The 12974-nt window shown below is 42.9% G+C and overlaps 1 protein-coding gene across 1 annotated transcript in view; it reads right to left on the bottom strand.

Moving 5' to 3' along the window:
- Positions 1-9491, bottom strand: part of COG3 (component of oligomeric golgi complex 3) — a 68780-nt gene extending 59289 nt beyond the window's left edge. Inside the window, exon 1 of the mRNA XM_041731182.1 lies at positions 8567-9491. Coding sequence (XP_041587116.1) covers positions 8567-8746 — 180 coding nt within the window. The 5' untranslated portion in view covers positions 8747-9491. The remainder of the gene's footprint in view (positions 1-8566) is intronic.
- Between the last annotated feature and the right edge of the window lie 3483 nt (positions 9492-12974).

Here is a 12974-nt window from a genome sequence, read left to right as displayed (position 1 = left end):
ACCTGATACTGGATCACACCATTAGTAAAATATGATTTTCTTTTTTAAAGATTTATTTATTCATGAGACAAACAGAGACACGGAGAGAGAGGCAGAGACATAGGCAGAGGGAGAAGCAGGCTCCCTGTGGGGAGCCCGATGCGGGACTCAAGCCCCTGAGATTACGCCCTGAGCCAAAGGCAGACACTCAACCACTGAGCCAGGCATCCCGTAAGGTAGGATTTTTGAGTTACCTTTCTAATACTAGCCGTGAATCTGTGCTGATCAATACACATTTCCTTCCTTGACCCTCTTATAAGCTGGCACCAAAGGTAAAAACCTGTATGTTGTTGAAAGTAGCTTGTCTTTCCCAGGATCTAACAAAAGAGCCTGGCCTCATTAATGCTTGCCAACAGAAAATAAATCACATCCAAGAATTAACTATCAATAGTCATCAGTTATCAATAATTATCAATTATCTCCTTCTGCCATTTCTACCACTGGCACACTTACCCACCACACCTTCTTGGTGACAAATTTTGAAATTATAACTGAGTAGAAAGAATTCCAGTTTCTCAACAGTTTTTAGAAAAGCCCACGAATAAGGTCTCACTTTGATGCCATCAGACCTACAACACTTTCTAGTTCTCAATCACTAAAGCTAATCCAGGTGTTAATTCATCTATAGTCACAGAGACGTGCTTTTTTTAGACCTCCAATAAATGGAGTGTGGATGCAGGGTAGGGTAAAAGGGCCTGTTTCATTTCAATTCCAGTTTTTAGTCCTTAGAGCATAACATTTAAGGCCCACCTATATTAAACCTTGACCCAAGACCTTACAAAATTGTCCCACCTGTTTTTCTAGATAAAAAAACTTTCATCCAAAGACAGTATTTTACCTTCAAAGCTAAAAAAAAAAAAAAAGCTAGATGCATAGTGAACCATCACTAACTTAGAAATAAATCCTTTAAAAAACAGGTGTTTTTGTACCCGAGTTCAAGTGGAGCTATACTTTCTGGTTTGGTAAAGCACCTTACAGAGCAGCCTGATTGGAACCATGCTCCTGCTCACTTATAAGCTGTGTGACAATGGGCAAATTACTTAATGTTTCTAATCCTCAATTTCTTTTCTATAAAGTAAGAATTACAGTATGTATCACGAACCACTATGAAAAAAAGAAAACACAGGTGTGGGAAAATAGTCTTCTTATACTGCTAGGAAGCTGCAGACCAAAAAACAAACAAACGTGCTCAGGAAAGGTCCTCCATCTGCCTTCTCCCCACAAATGAGTCTGACTTAGGAGCCAGGAGGTTGTGGGTATATGTAAACACGTCTTATTAAGGGCATCATGTATTCACGTAAACTCTTTCTGAATGGTGACATAGTACTTCAGTATAAAAGGACATAGCAAGAACTAAGTTTCTCAAATCCAGAGAAAATCTATCTTTCAGTCTAAAGTGTCAGCAGCTACTGTGAGCTACTACCAGGGATTCTGAAAGTAAAAGGGCCTTTGTTTCATTCCAATTGCAGTTTTTAGTCTGGTGGTAGAGAAAGCTTGCAGAGGTAAGTCACACTGCTCCTGCTCTGTGGAACCACCCAATCACCAACAACAAGCTGCCTCCTTGCAGAGGGGGATGTAATATTATGTGTATTTAGTATAATGCCTGCCAGATAATAACACTCAATGTCAGCTATTGCTATTTATCATATTATTATTATTTGTACTATGAGCAACAGAAAAAGTAAATCTATCTATAAATCAGAATCTATAGTGCTTCCTGGGAACAGAACCGTCTATAAGCGATCTTTACAAAATTGTATCTCATTAGGAGTAAAATTTGGTTCTATATGAACAGACTGTGACAAAATTCAAACATGATTCTATTATCAACATTTACACAATAGTTAAAAGGGAAAAGAGGAAGGAGATGTGAATCAGGCTCAGATTTGAAAAACATACCAGAAAGCACAGGGAGACCAGGCCAAGGTAAAGAAAGCTGGGCAGAGGGCTGCTGCAATGGATTCATCAGTACACTCAACACAGCTAAAGAATCAGTGAACTTAAAGACAGTCAATATAATCACTCAATAGGAAACATACATGGGGAAGCAGAGTGAGAAAATACAAACTGAACACAATATCCAAGAACAGTAGGATGGTCTCAAATTATCTAGTACATGTATAATCTGAATCCCAAAAGAAAAGAGAATAGGGTAGAAAAAATATTCAAAAAGATAGTAATTGAGAATTTTCCAAAAATAATAAAAGACACCAAACTACAGTTCTGAGCAGCTCAGAGAATCCCAAGCGGAATACAAACACACACAAATACACATCTAGACAGATGAGATTCAAACTCCTGAAAAAAACAAAGTTAAAAAGAAAATCTTGGGAGACAGAGGAAAAAAGACATTACATACAGAAGAAAGAAGATAAGAATTACAGAAAAATTCTCATCAGAAGTTATGCAAATCTTTTAAGTGATAAAAGGAAAAAAAAGTCAATCTAGAATTTTTTTTTTAAATGAAAGGGAAATAGAGACTTTAAACAAGGCTGAGAGAATGCATTTCTAGCAGACTTGGGCTAAAAGAAATGTTAAAGCCAGCTCCTCAAAAGCAGATGGAACATAATACCAGACAGAAAACTGAGTCTTTAAAAAACAAAACAGGAACGCCTGGGTGGCTCTGTGGTTGAGCATCTGCCTTGGGCTCAGGTCGTGATCCCAGGGTCCTGGGATTGAGTCCCATATCAGGCTCCCTGCAGGGAGCTTGCTTCTCCCTCTGTGTCTCCTGTAAGTAAATAAACAAAATCTCTTTAAATAAATAAATAAAGGTAGACTGTGACTAATTAAAGAAATAAGTTATAAACACCAGGGCAATCATTTAAAATATTGAAAACACACAGAGGACCTAACAAAATTCAGTCCTTCAATATACCACCAAAACCTATATCTAAATTTAATTAAATCACTTTGAGAAAAAAGGCCCTAAATGTATCTTTAAAAATCCTGTAGATAAATATCAAAACCCTAATTGTCATTGTTTCCTTGGGATCCCTGGGTGGCGCAGCGGTTTGGCGCCTGCCTTTGGCCCAGGGTGCGATCCTGGAGACCCGGGATCAAATCCCACGTCGGGCTCCCGGTGCATGGAGCCTGCTTCTCCCTCTGCCTATGTGTCTCTCTCTCTCTCTCTCTCTCTCTCTCTCTCTCTCTCCCTCTCTCCCTCCCCGTGTGACTATCATAAATAAATAAAAATTTTTAAAAAACCCTGATTGTCATACCACATACTATGGTTTTACAAATGAAAATGTAAGAATCATATTCTCCCATCAGAGTTTATGAGGTATTAAACCACAGAAGTCTGATACTACTTCATGATATATCAAATTACAGATAAAAGTAACTTTCCTCTTGTTCCACAATCATTTCTAATACATATAGCAGTCCTTTTAAACAGTTACTTAAAAAAATAAATTCAAAGGACATTCAGTCTCCTTCTCCTGGACCCATTCTCCAACCATCCAGTTCCTTCTCAGAAGCTATTAGTTACTTAGTTTCTCACAACTCTTCCCTATGGTAGCCTATGTATATACAAGGGAAGTGTACCCTGTTTATTTTTTTTTAATTTTTTTTTTAATTTTTATTTATTTATGATAGTCACAGAGAGAGAGAGAGAGAGAGGCAGAGACACAGGCAGAGGGAGAAGCAGGCTCCATGCACCGGGAGCCCGACGTGGGATTCGATCCTGGGTCTCCAGGATCGCGCCCTGGGCCAAAGGCAGGCGCCAAACCGCTGCGCCACCCAGGAATCCCCAAGTGTACCCTGTTTAACCTGGATAATGGTACCATATACACTCTGCCTTTTTCATTTAATAGGCAGCATTTTCAATTCTCTCTCTTTTTTTCTTTTCTTTTTTTTTTTCAATTCTCTCTCAACAGAGTGTAAGGAAAAGGTGGATTTTACTCTCTCACTTTAAATTCATAACTCTGTCATTAAAATATAACAAACCCATTTATTTTAGAAGTCTAGGAGTACAGAATGATTATTTCAGTAAAAACCAAATCTTCCTTCTTCTCCTCTATCCTGGCAGTTCCTTGTTAAGGCAATACCAGTGTTTATAACTGAGAAATATTTTGAAGGAATTTGAGGGCAGAATGAAGAACTTAATAAAGAATCAAAGAGATAATTTGCAATCTTTATCATCCCTTATCAAAATTATTCAAAACACATAAACACAACTTTATTCTAAATCATCAAGAGTTATAATGAATAGTAAAATCCTTCCCCCAACCCCTACTTTTAGCCAATTTAGCCATTTTCAGTATTTACGGTTACCCTATAACTCTACAACACAGATTTACGGCATTGTCTTCACTGAATTCATCAATTCGAGGTCCTCGCTAAATAAAATTAAGAAATAAGTATCGCTAACATTTTCCTCTACATTTAACCTCAAATTTTGTTATTTATACCATCTCTTTTTTAGATTATAAAAATAATGTTGATACCTTGTTTTGTAATTAAGTCTTTAGATTTTTTTAAGTAGCAGTACATACTTCCCGGCTTCCATAAATTTACCAAAACTACAGGTTCACTGATACTGTCTGTCTTTTTGGAGTGCCACGCATTTATTACTGTGATGTCAAAGGGACCAAGGGTCATACACATGTGCTCAGTCTGCCATTTTAAACCAAAAAAATATTTATCTTCTAATTTACTTTAGAAAACAAAAATCATATGAAAACTCGAGATACTTGAGAAGCTCGTGTAAATATTCTAGACAGAGTCTATAGTCTAGATGTTGTGAGTAAACATAATTTGAATATATGATAAAGCACTCTAAATAGAATTACTTTATGTACAAATACTAACTACTTTGCAAGCATAAGGACTTTTAAATACCAGAAGCAGAAAAAGGCTTCCTGTCCCATTCCCTTTGTCTCACTGATACAAAACCATTTTCTCTCAAACCAAGCAAAAGTCGCGCTGACTGCTTGTAGGAAGTAATTTTTTAGAGACACAAAACAAGTTGCTTTTAAGAGTATGAAAAAATGTTCCCATTGGGTACACTTGCTCAGCTGTCTTCTTTTCTCAAAGCACCCGGAACAGAATGGAAAATCAAGACGGGGTGTGGTGGTGTCGTGAACTTTCCTGTTCTGACCCCTCATTCACTCCTGGCTCTCCTGGCTGGTTCAGTCAGTGGAGCTCGAAACTCTTGATCTGAATCATGAGTTTGAGCCCTCATTGAGTGTAGAAATTACTTTGAATAAATAAATAAATAAACTGATGGATCTCATTCACTCCTGAGTCCTCTGGCTCACTCACATTGTGCTAGCTTCCAGATGGAGCAGACATTTAACCACCACAGAGAGAAGAGTACAGACCCTAATTGTCAGTCCTTGAGAGCTACTGTATAGTTTATGCAAATAGCACATTAATATCTTAAATAATAATTACAATAAACTATCAATCTTACCTGACCAGCTAAGCAGGTCCAGGAAGAAAACAAATACACCTTTCTTTCCTAAACTTTACTTTTTTTTTTTTTTCACAGTTCTGGATTAGAGAATACAACTTTCATAATCTAAACAATTCACTCCCTAAATGAAACCTGTGCATTCCTTTCTCTCTTTGGAGCAAATCAATGAAGAGGTACAGATGGAATCTCAGAACCTTCCTCAAAGCACTAACCTCTCTTTTCTTACCTTTGCTCTGAGACACCTATACCAGCTCAGGATCACAAAATTCTAATCTATTCTTTCAAGTTATTAATCATTTGGGGGGGAAAGGCATATAATATAATATTAGCAGGTCGTGTGCCATATGCACTTAACAATACATGATTTCATTGAATTCTCACATCTCCCCATCAGACAAATAAACGGTATTATAATCCCCATTTTATAAAGAAGAAAAAGGGCTCAAAGAAGCTAAATCTATTAAGAACACACAGCCTTTAGGACAACTGTCACAGTACATTTCAGGTAAACTTCAGGATCAATTGCAGCATTTATCAAGAAAGAAAAAGGCACTCAGTACTAGAAAATTTGCCCTAGCCAGTCTAACTAATATTTTACTCCAAATTCTCTTATCTAACACCAAAAAAAAAAAAAAAAAAAAAAGATATAACTTCTTTCCAAGGTAAAACCAGTTCCCCTTCATTAAAGACAAAGCTATTTCTTAAGAAGTTTAACAGTTTTATAATATTTGCTGACATGTTAACTGGCCTTTTGTTATTCAACAAACCTGCTTAGTTCCAGTTGTTCAGGAAGTAATATATCTTGTGAAAATTGTGAAATACTACAGAAAATCCTCCACAGATACACTGGACAAAATAAAAATTGAGGCATTCCTTTTCATCACTAGTGTTGACAGTGGTAATGGATAAAAATTTCAATTCCAGTCTTCCCACCAGACATAATGGAAGATCCCAGACAGGTAAATAAAGGTCATTTCATTCCCGGAGGAATCCAATCCCTATTCTGCATGTACCAGAACACCCTCACTGAAGCCCTAAACTTGTCAAGCTCATCTCTTACCCTAGACTTCACATGGTTTTTTTCCCCTTCACCTGGAAGGTTATTTCTCTAGTCTTTGCAAGGCTGGCATCTCTTATTTTCCATCATGAGTTCTCACCTTGGATTGTCACTTTCTTGGGCTTCCTCCCTTGTCTAGAGCACACCTCATCCCTTTGTGTCACACTATCCTGTTTTATTTTCCTTGTATCATGGGTCACCGTCTCAACTTACCCTGTTCTTTTTTACAAGCTCATGATCACAATTATATTGGCTCCATGAGACGGGGGCTCTTGGTTTTCTTATCTTTCTATCCTCAATCCCAGCCCAAGGTGGGCACATAATATATGTCAAACAACTGCATGAGGTTAACGTGGGCATTATACTGCATAAATATGGGGGGAAATGGGGTGAAAATTAAAGATTTCATTTACTTCCTCCAAACCCTTTCCTTCACACTCAATGAGAATAATAAGAGTTTATGAGCTAAGACAATAAAAACAATTCAGTTGGGCAGCCCAGGTAGCTCAGTGGTTTAGCGCCTGCCTTTAGCTCAGGGTGTGATCCTGGGGTCCTGGGATGGAGCCTGCTTCTCCCTCTGCTTATGTCTCTGCCTGTCCCTCTCTCTCCCATGAATAAGTAAATAAAATCTTAAAAAAAAAAAAAAAAAACACAATTGGGTTACTTTTCTTGTGGACTATGTTCCCCACAGGGGCTGCAATATTCAAGCATCCTGCTTCCCTAACAGGCCAAATCAATTATAAACAGACTGGAACATTTATAGAGCAAACAACTTCTATTATCTAGAGCATAAAAGACTTTGATAGCCCAGCCAAAAGATTTCCACCTGCTTCCTCCTTCATTTCAGCATAGTTTCCAATCAGAGTTCTTAACCTCTATAATTTGAGAGTAGGAAAAAAAAAAAAAAAAACTTTGAGCCTCTAAAAACAATCTGCCTTTGGACACAGCTCCAAATCGTGTACAATGAGTGCTTCCGACATTAAAAAAATAATTAAAGGGACGTCCGGGTGGCTCAGCGGTTGAGTGTCTGCGTTCTGCTCAGGGCGTGATCCTAGGGTCCCGGGATCCAGTCCCACGTGGGGCTCCCTGCGTGGAGCCTGCTTCTCCCTTTACCTGTGTCTCTGCCTCTCTCTGTCTCTCATGAATAAATAAATTAAAATCTTTAAAAAGAAAAAAAAAACTAATTCAAAAAATTATCATGACATTGTAAGAACTATAAAACGTATTTATAAAAATCATTATTAAAAAATAATAAAATTACAACAAATATTATTATAACAAAATAATAATCCTAAACCTGGCCCTCGCAACCCAGAAAAAAAGTTTGCCAAACATGTGACAATTCGTAAAAAGTACTTCTTCGATCCCTGGGTGGCTCAGCGGTTGAGCGCCTGCCTTCAGCCCAGGGTGTGATCCCGGAGGCCTTAGGATCGAGTCCCACGTCGGGCTCCCTGCATGGAGCCTGCTTCTCCCTCTGCCTGTGTGTCTGCCTCTCTCCATCTCTCTGTATCTCATGAATGAATGAATGAATGAATAAATAAATAAAACCTTAAAAAAAGTGCTTCTTCGCGTTGTAACTACTTGAACTGAATCGTGCAAAGGGTAATATTTTCATCAGGAAGAAACACGCTGAGGGCAGCCCGGGGGGCTCAGCGGTTTAGCCCCTGGGATGTGACCCCGGGGTCCCGGGATCGAGTCCAGCGTCGGGCTCTGCCTGTGTCTCTCATGAATAAGTAAATAGAATCTTTAAAAAGAAGCAAAAAAGCAACAGCACGTTGACCCCTCCGAGCGACCGCCTGCGGTGCCGGTGACGCACGGGGGGTGCCCACCTTCCGAGGAAACGCCCGTCGCGTCCCCGCACCTGACGGGGAGGTCGCCGCGCAGGGCGCGCCGCTCGGGCTGACGCGCTGGCCGTGCGGGCGCCGCCACGGAACCGGGAAGCGGGGTTACGCCGCGGGGGGAGGCGGCGCCCCGGGCACGGCCGCAGGCGGAGGGCTGGGGCCGGCCACCCGCAGAGCGAGGCCCGACGGCCCCCGCCCAGCCCGTCACCTCACCTCGGCCGGCACCGGCAGGTTCTCCGCCGCCGCCTTCAGCTCCAGCACCGAGTCCGTCTGCCTGTCGGTCAGCGGCGCCGTCGTGTCGGGTCTCCGATCCCAGAAAGCCAGCCTCTCCCGAGCGTCCCGCTGCTCCGCCGCCGCCGCCTCCTGCGGCAGCAACAGCGCCGCCTCCGCCATCGCCGCCGCCCCTGCGGGCCTCAGCAGCCGCGGGCCGGTGGGGACCCCGACAGGCAGGCCCGGGCCACTTCCGGGGGAGTAGGGCTTCCAGCGAGGCACCGGGACCCTCACCCCGGAAGTGCTTCCGCGGCGCGAGTGGGCGGGACCGCGGCCAAGACTGACGTGGCTCTGGGCGGCGGACGACTATTTCCGGCTGGGATGCCGGGGAAAGCGGAGGAGCCAGGCCGCGGCGGAAGTAGAACTGCCCCTACCGGAAGTCTCTGCCTCAACTTCAATAACTTTATTGTCACGTGTTGTTCGGGTTAGTGACAATTGCGCTACCGGGCCCTGCCAGCAGCCCTGCCAGCAGAGGTCCCCCCGAGCTCCGGGATCTGCGGCTTGGGCTCCCCGCTGACCGGTTGGGGTGGAGCGTGCAGACCCCGTGGGATTTCGGTGTAGGCATGTCGACCTGGATCCCAACCGCCTAGATCCCAACCACCGGGATAAAACTGTTCCAACGCGCAGTAGTTATGCTGTTAGAAAACCAAGTTATGAAAACACATGAAAATGCAAAGATTTCTGTAATCAAAAATCCTTGATGGTTTCAAATAACTGGAAACAACCTGGCTGTCCAATATTGAAGGGCTGGATTAATTAATTCATGGCACAGACATGAAATTGAAATGCCATCCTGTCTTGGGGCACCTGGGTGGCTGCAGTCGGTTAAGCCCTGGACTCTTGAATTGTGCTGGGGTCGTGACCTCAGGGTCCAGGAAAGGAGCTCTGCTGGGGGGGGGGGGGGGGGGGGGGGGGCTTCATTCTCACAGGGTGTCTGCATGGGATTCTCTCTCTCTCCCTTGCTCCTACCCCTGCTCTTGTACTCTCTCTCTCTCTCCCTCTCTCAAATAAATAAATAAAATCATTTAAAAAATATTATCCAGTCTTTTAAATCATATCATAGGGTTTTTTAAACATTTTATTTATTTGAGAGAGAGAGAGAGAATAATTAGGGAGAGCGGCAGAGGGAGAGGGAAAAGCAGGCTCCCAGACAAGTCAGAGGTGGGGCTCGACCCCAGGACCCTGACATCATGACCTGAGCCAAACGCAGATGCCTTAACCCACTGAGCCGCCCAGGAGCTCCCACATTGCAGTTTTGAGCAACAAAACAGCTATAGTATTGGGTAATTTGTAGACTAGAAGTTCTATATTCCATAACTTAAAGAATAAGTCAGTATCTGTGAGTCCATACTGATATAAATAAATGATTGAATAATGAGATAGCTCTACAGAGGAATTCTAATCTTTAATAAATATACAGTGAGGAAAATGGTAATAATCAACAGGCAAGATGTAAGAATGGATTCTAAAATTAGTGGGTGAAAGTTTCAGAATAACCAGAAATTTGCATTGTATCAAATGATCTCCCACGAGGTTTTTATTAGCAACAATGGGGGATAGAGATATTAACTTTACAGTGGAGAAATCTGGTAAGTGATATGCTCTTTCTAGAGAGAAATTTGCCAACCCCTACCAAATCAGAGGCTGGAAAAATGGGAAGAAAGAGAGGGAGAAGAGAACTCTTTTTTTTAATTTTTTAATTTTTTTAATTTTTCTAAAATTTATTTATTTGAGAGAGAGCAAGCATGGGTGCCCATGGGGGGGAGGGGCAGAGGAGGAGAATCTCCAAGCTGACCCCTGCTGAACGTGGAGCCCCCACACAGGGCTCAGTCTCACCACCCACAAGATCCTAACCAGAGCCAAAATCAAGCTTTGGACATTTAACCAATCGAGCCACCCAGGTGCCCCAAGATAGCTCTTTGATCCAGCAACTCTATCTCTGAAAATTTCCTACACGTGAAAAAAAAAGGGTACATGTAGAGGATAGTTGGTAATGGAGAAAAAAATGGACACCACCTAAATATTTTTCAATAAAGGAATAGTTTTGTTCCCATTGTCTATTGCTACCTAGCAGACTAAACCAAAAAACTATGCCCTTAAAAAAAAACCACCATTTTGTTATTGTTATCTTTCATAATTGGGAGCCTCAGAAATGTCTACAGAGGCATGTTAGAAAAGATCTATCTCACTCACAGGTGTGGAGCTATCATAGGTGGGGTTGACTCAAATGACTAGGGGCTGGACAGCTGGGGACTGGGCTGCCCATCTTCACATCCTCATGTGGTCTCTCCAAGGGCTCTCTCTAGCATGAGGAGTATTTGGGCTTCTGACAGTGGCTTGAAGCTTAGCGAGACTGTTCCCAGAGGCTGCTGACCTCACCTTAGAAGTCACAGGTCCCTTCTCCTGCACTGTGTGTCAAGAGTCTCCACGGGCAGGCCAGGGTGTGGGAGGCAAATGGACTCTGCTTCCCAGTGGAAGGAGTTGCAAAGAACTGGCACCATTTTTGAATCTCATCATGAGTCCGAATTTGCTAACCATTAAAAAGAATGAAGTGTTTTATCAATCCTGCTTCTATGCAATGGATGAATCACCAAGCGGCATGAAGAAACTTCTGAAAGTAATGGAAATGTCCTGGTTTGATGAAATGTTATCTTGTTGCCTGTTGTTGGTGGTCACCTCACAACTATACACATATGTCAGAACCGGGCAAATTGTACAGTTGAAACATGTGTAGTGTACGTAGGAACACGCAACATAGTCATTATAAACTGGGGTAAGGGAGAATGAAGCAGATATGTAAGTAATGACGTGAGAGAAGAGTCATCATGTATTGTTGAATTAAGAAAACAAGCTGCTGGGCCACCTGGGGGGCTCAGTCCATTAAGAGTCTGACTCTGGTTTTCAGTTGAGGGTTCTGAGATCGAGCCCCGTGTCGGGCTCCACCCTGGGCTTGGAGCCTGCTTAAGATTCTCTATCTTTCTCTCTTAAAAAAAAAAGCAAGCTGCTGAAAAATATAAATATAATCCCACATTTAGTTCAAAAATTACACGTACACACAGGAAAAAGAAAAAAGGTCTGAAAAGACATGTAGCAAAATGTTATTAGAAATTATCCCCTGTGAGTCGGGTTGGCAGGGCAGAGAGAGGGGTAGAGGGCAGGGGTTTCATTATTTTAAGACTGTTTTTTGAAAAAGAATTGTTAAGGAATGAACATGGATTGGGGATGAGACACAGCGAGCTCTAGTTCCAGCTCTGAGGCCCTTAAACAAAACCTGCATGTCGGTAGCAATACTCCATCAAGTACCCTATTCGCACCTGCCCAAATCACACAGCTCCTCCTCGTGCCTCCAGTCCCCTAGCCGGGGAAGAGGGTGACTCCGGGCCAGCGGAACAAGCGGTCACGTGCGGCTGGCAAGCTTTGAGCTGCTCGAAGTCAAGTGCGTCAGACAATCTGGGCTTCCCACTCTACTGGGGCCTCTTTTTATGCTACCGCATTTGCGTTCTGGGGGATTGTTTTAATTCCTAATGTTCTACAAAATGTGGGCAACTCTTATTGCGAAGCTATCATAAACAAACTGGAAGTTTCATTTGGTAGATCTTCAAAACTGTTTTTCAGTGGTTTGAGGAGCCTTTCAGGAAAGGGTGGAGGAAAAGAGATTCACGACCATCCTCTGACCTGAGGAACAGCAGCGTAGACATCACAGTAGCCCAGAAACTGAGAGCTGGCTGGGGAACTGGAGAAGAAGGAACTGGAAGCCCATTAGGACTTCAGGGGATTGACCAGGTGCTAGAAACCCATCTCCAGTGGCCCCTGCTCCTTATTAACTCCACACACAGTACTCCCTCGCCTTGCATTCCCACTGCCAGGGACCAGAGCGGTTATAGGGGCAAAATATGTAAAAGTTGTTAACAGGCACCAGTGGTAAATCTAAGACAAATGAGCCCTGGCCCAAGGTCTGAATGGGGCCCTCCTCCCCCAACACACAGCAAAGCAGGTCCTCTCCTTGCTCCTATCAGCAGGGATGGTGGGGAGGAGAGGTCTTGGGATCTGTGAGGGACTCGGGGGGGTGGAGACAGGCTTTGGGACTCTCAGGTTGTGTTGTTGTTGTTTTATTTACTTATTCATGAGAGACACAGGCAGAGGGAGAAGCGGGCTCCCCGCGGGGAACCCGATGTGGGGCTGGAGCCCGAGACCCCAGGGTCACGCCCTGGCCCGAAGGCAGGTGCTTCACCGCTGAGCCACCCAGGGGTCCCCAAGTAAACCATTTTTTAAACTCTTTTTCGTGTATTTATTATTCACTTCCTTGCTGAGAGGTGAGCCTGCCAGGGACCCCGTGTGGCCCTCGGGACCA

The sequence above is a fragment of the Vulpes lagopus genome, chromosome 16 (genome assembly GCF_018345385.1).
Source record: "Vulpes lagopus strain Blue_001 chromosome 16, ASM1834538v1, whole genome shotgun sequence".
In the NCBI taxonomy this organism is placed as follows: domain Eukaryota; kingdom Metazoa; phylum Chordata; class Mammalia; order Carnivora; family Canidae; genus Vulpes; species Vulpes lagopus.
Note: the sequence above shows the minus strand (reverse complement) of the source record. Positions and strands in the feature narration are given on the sequence as shown.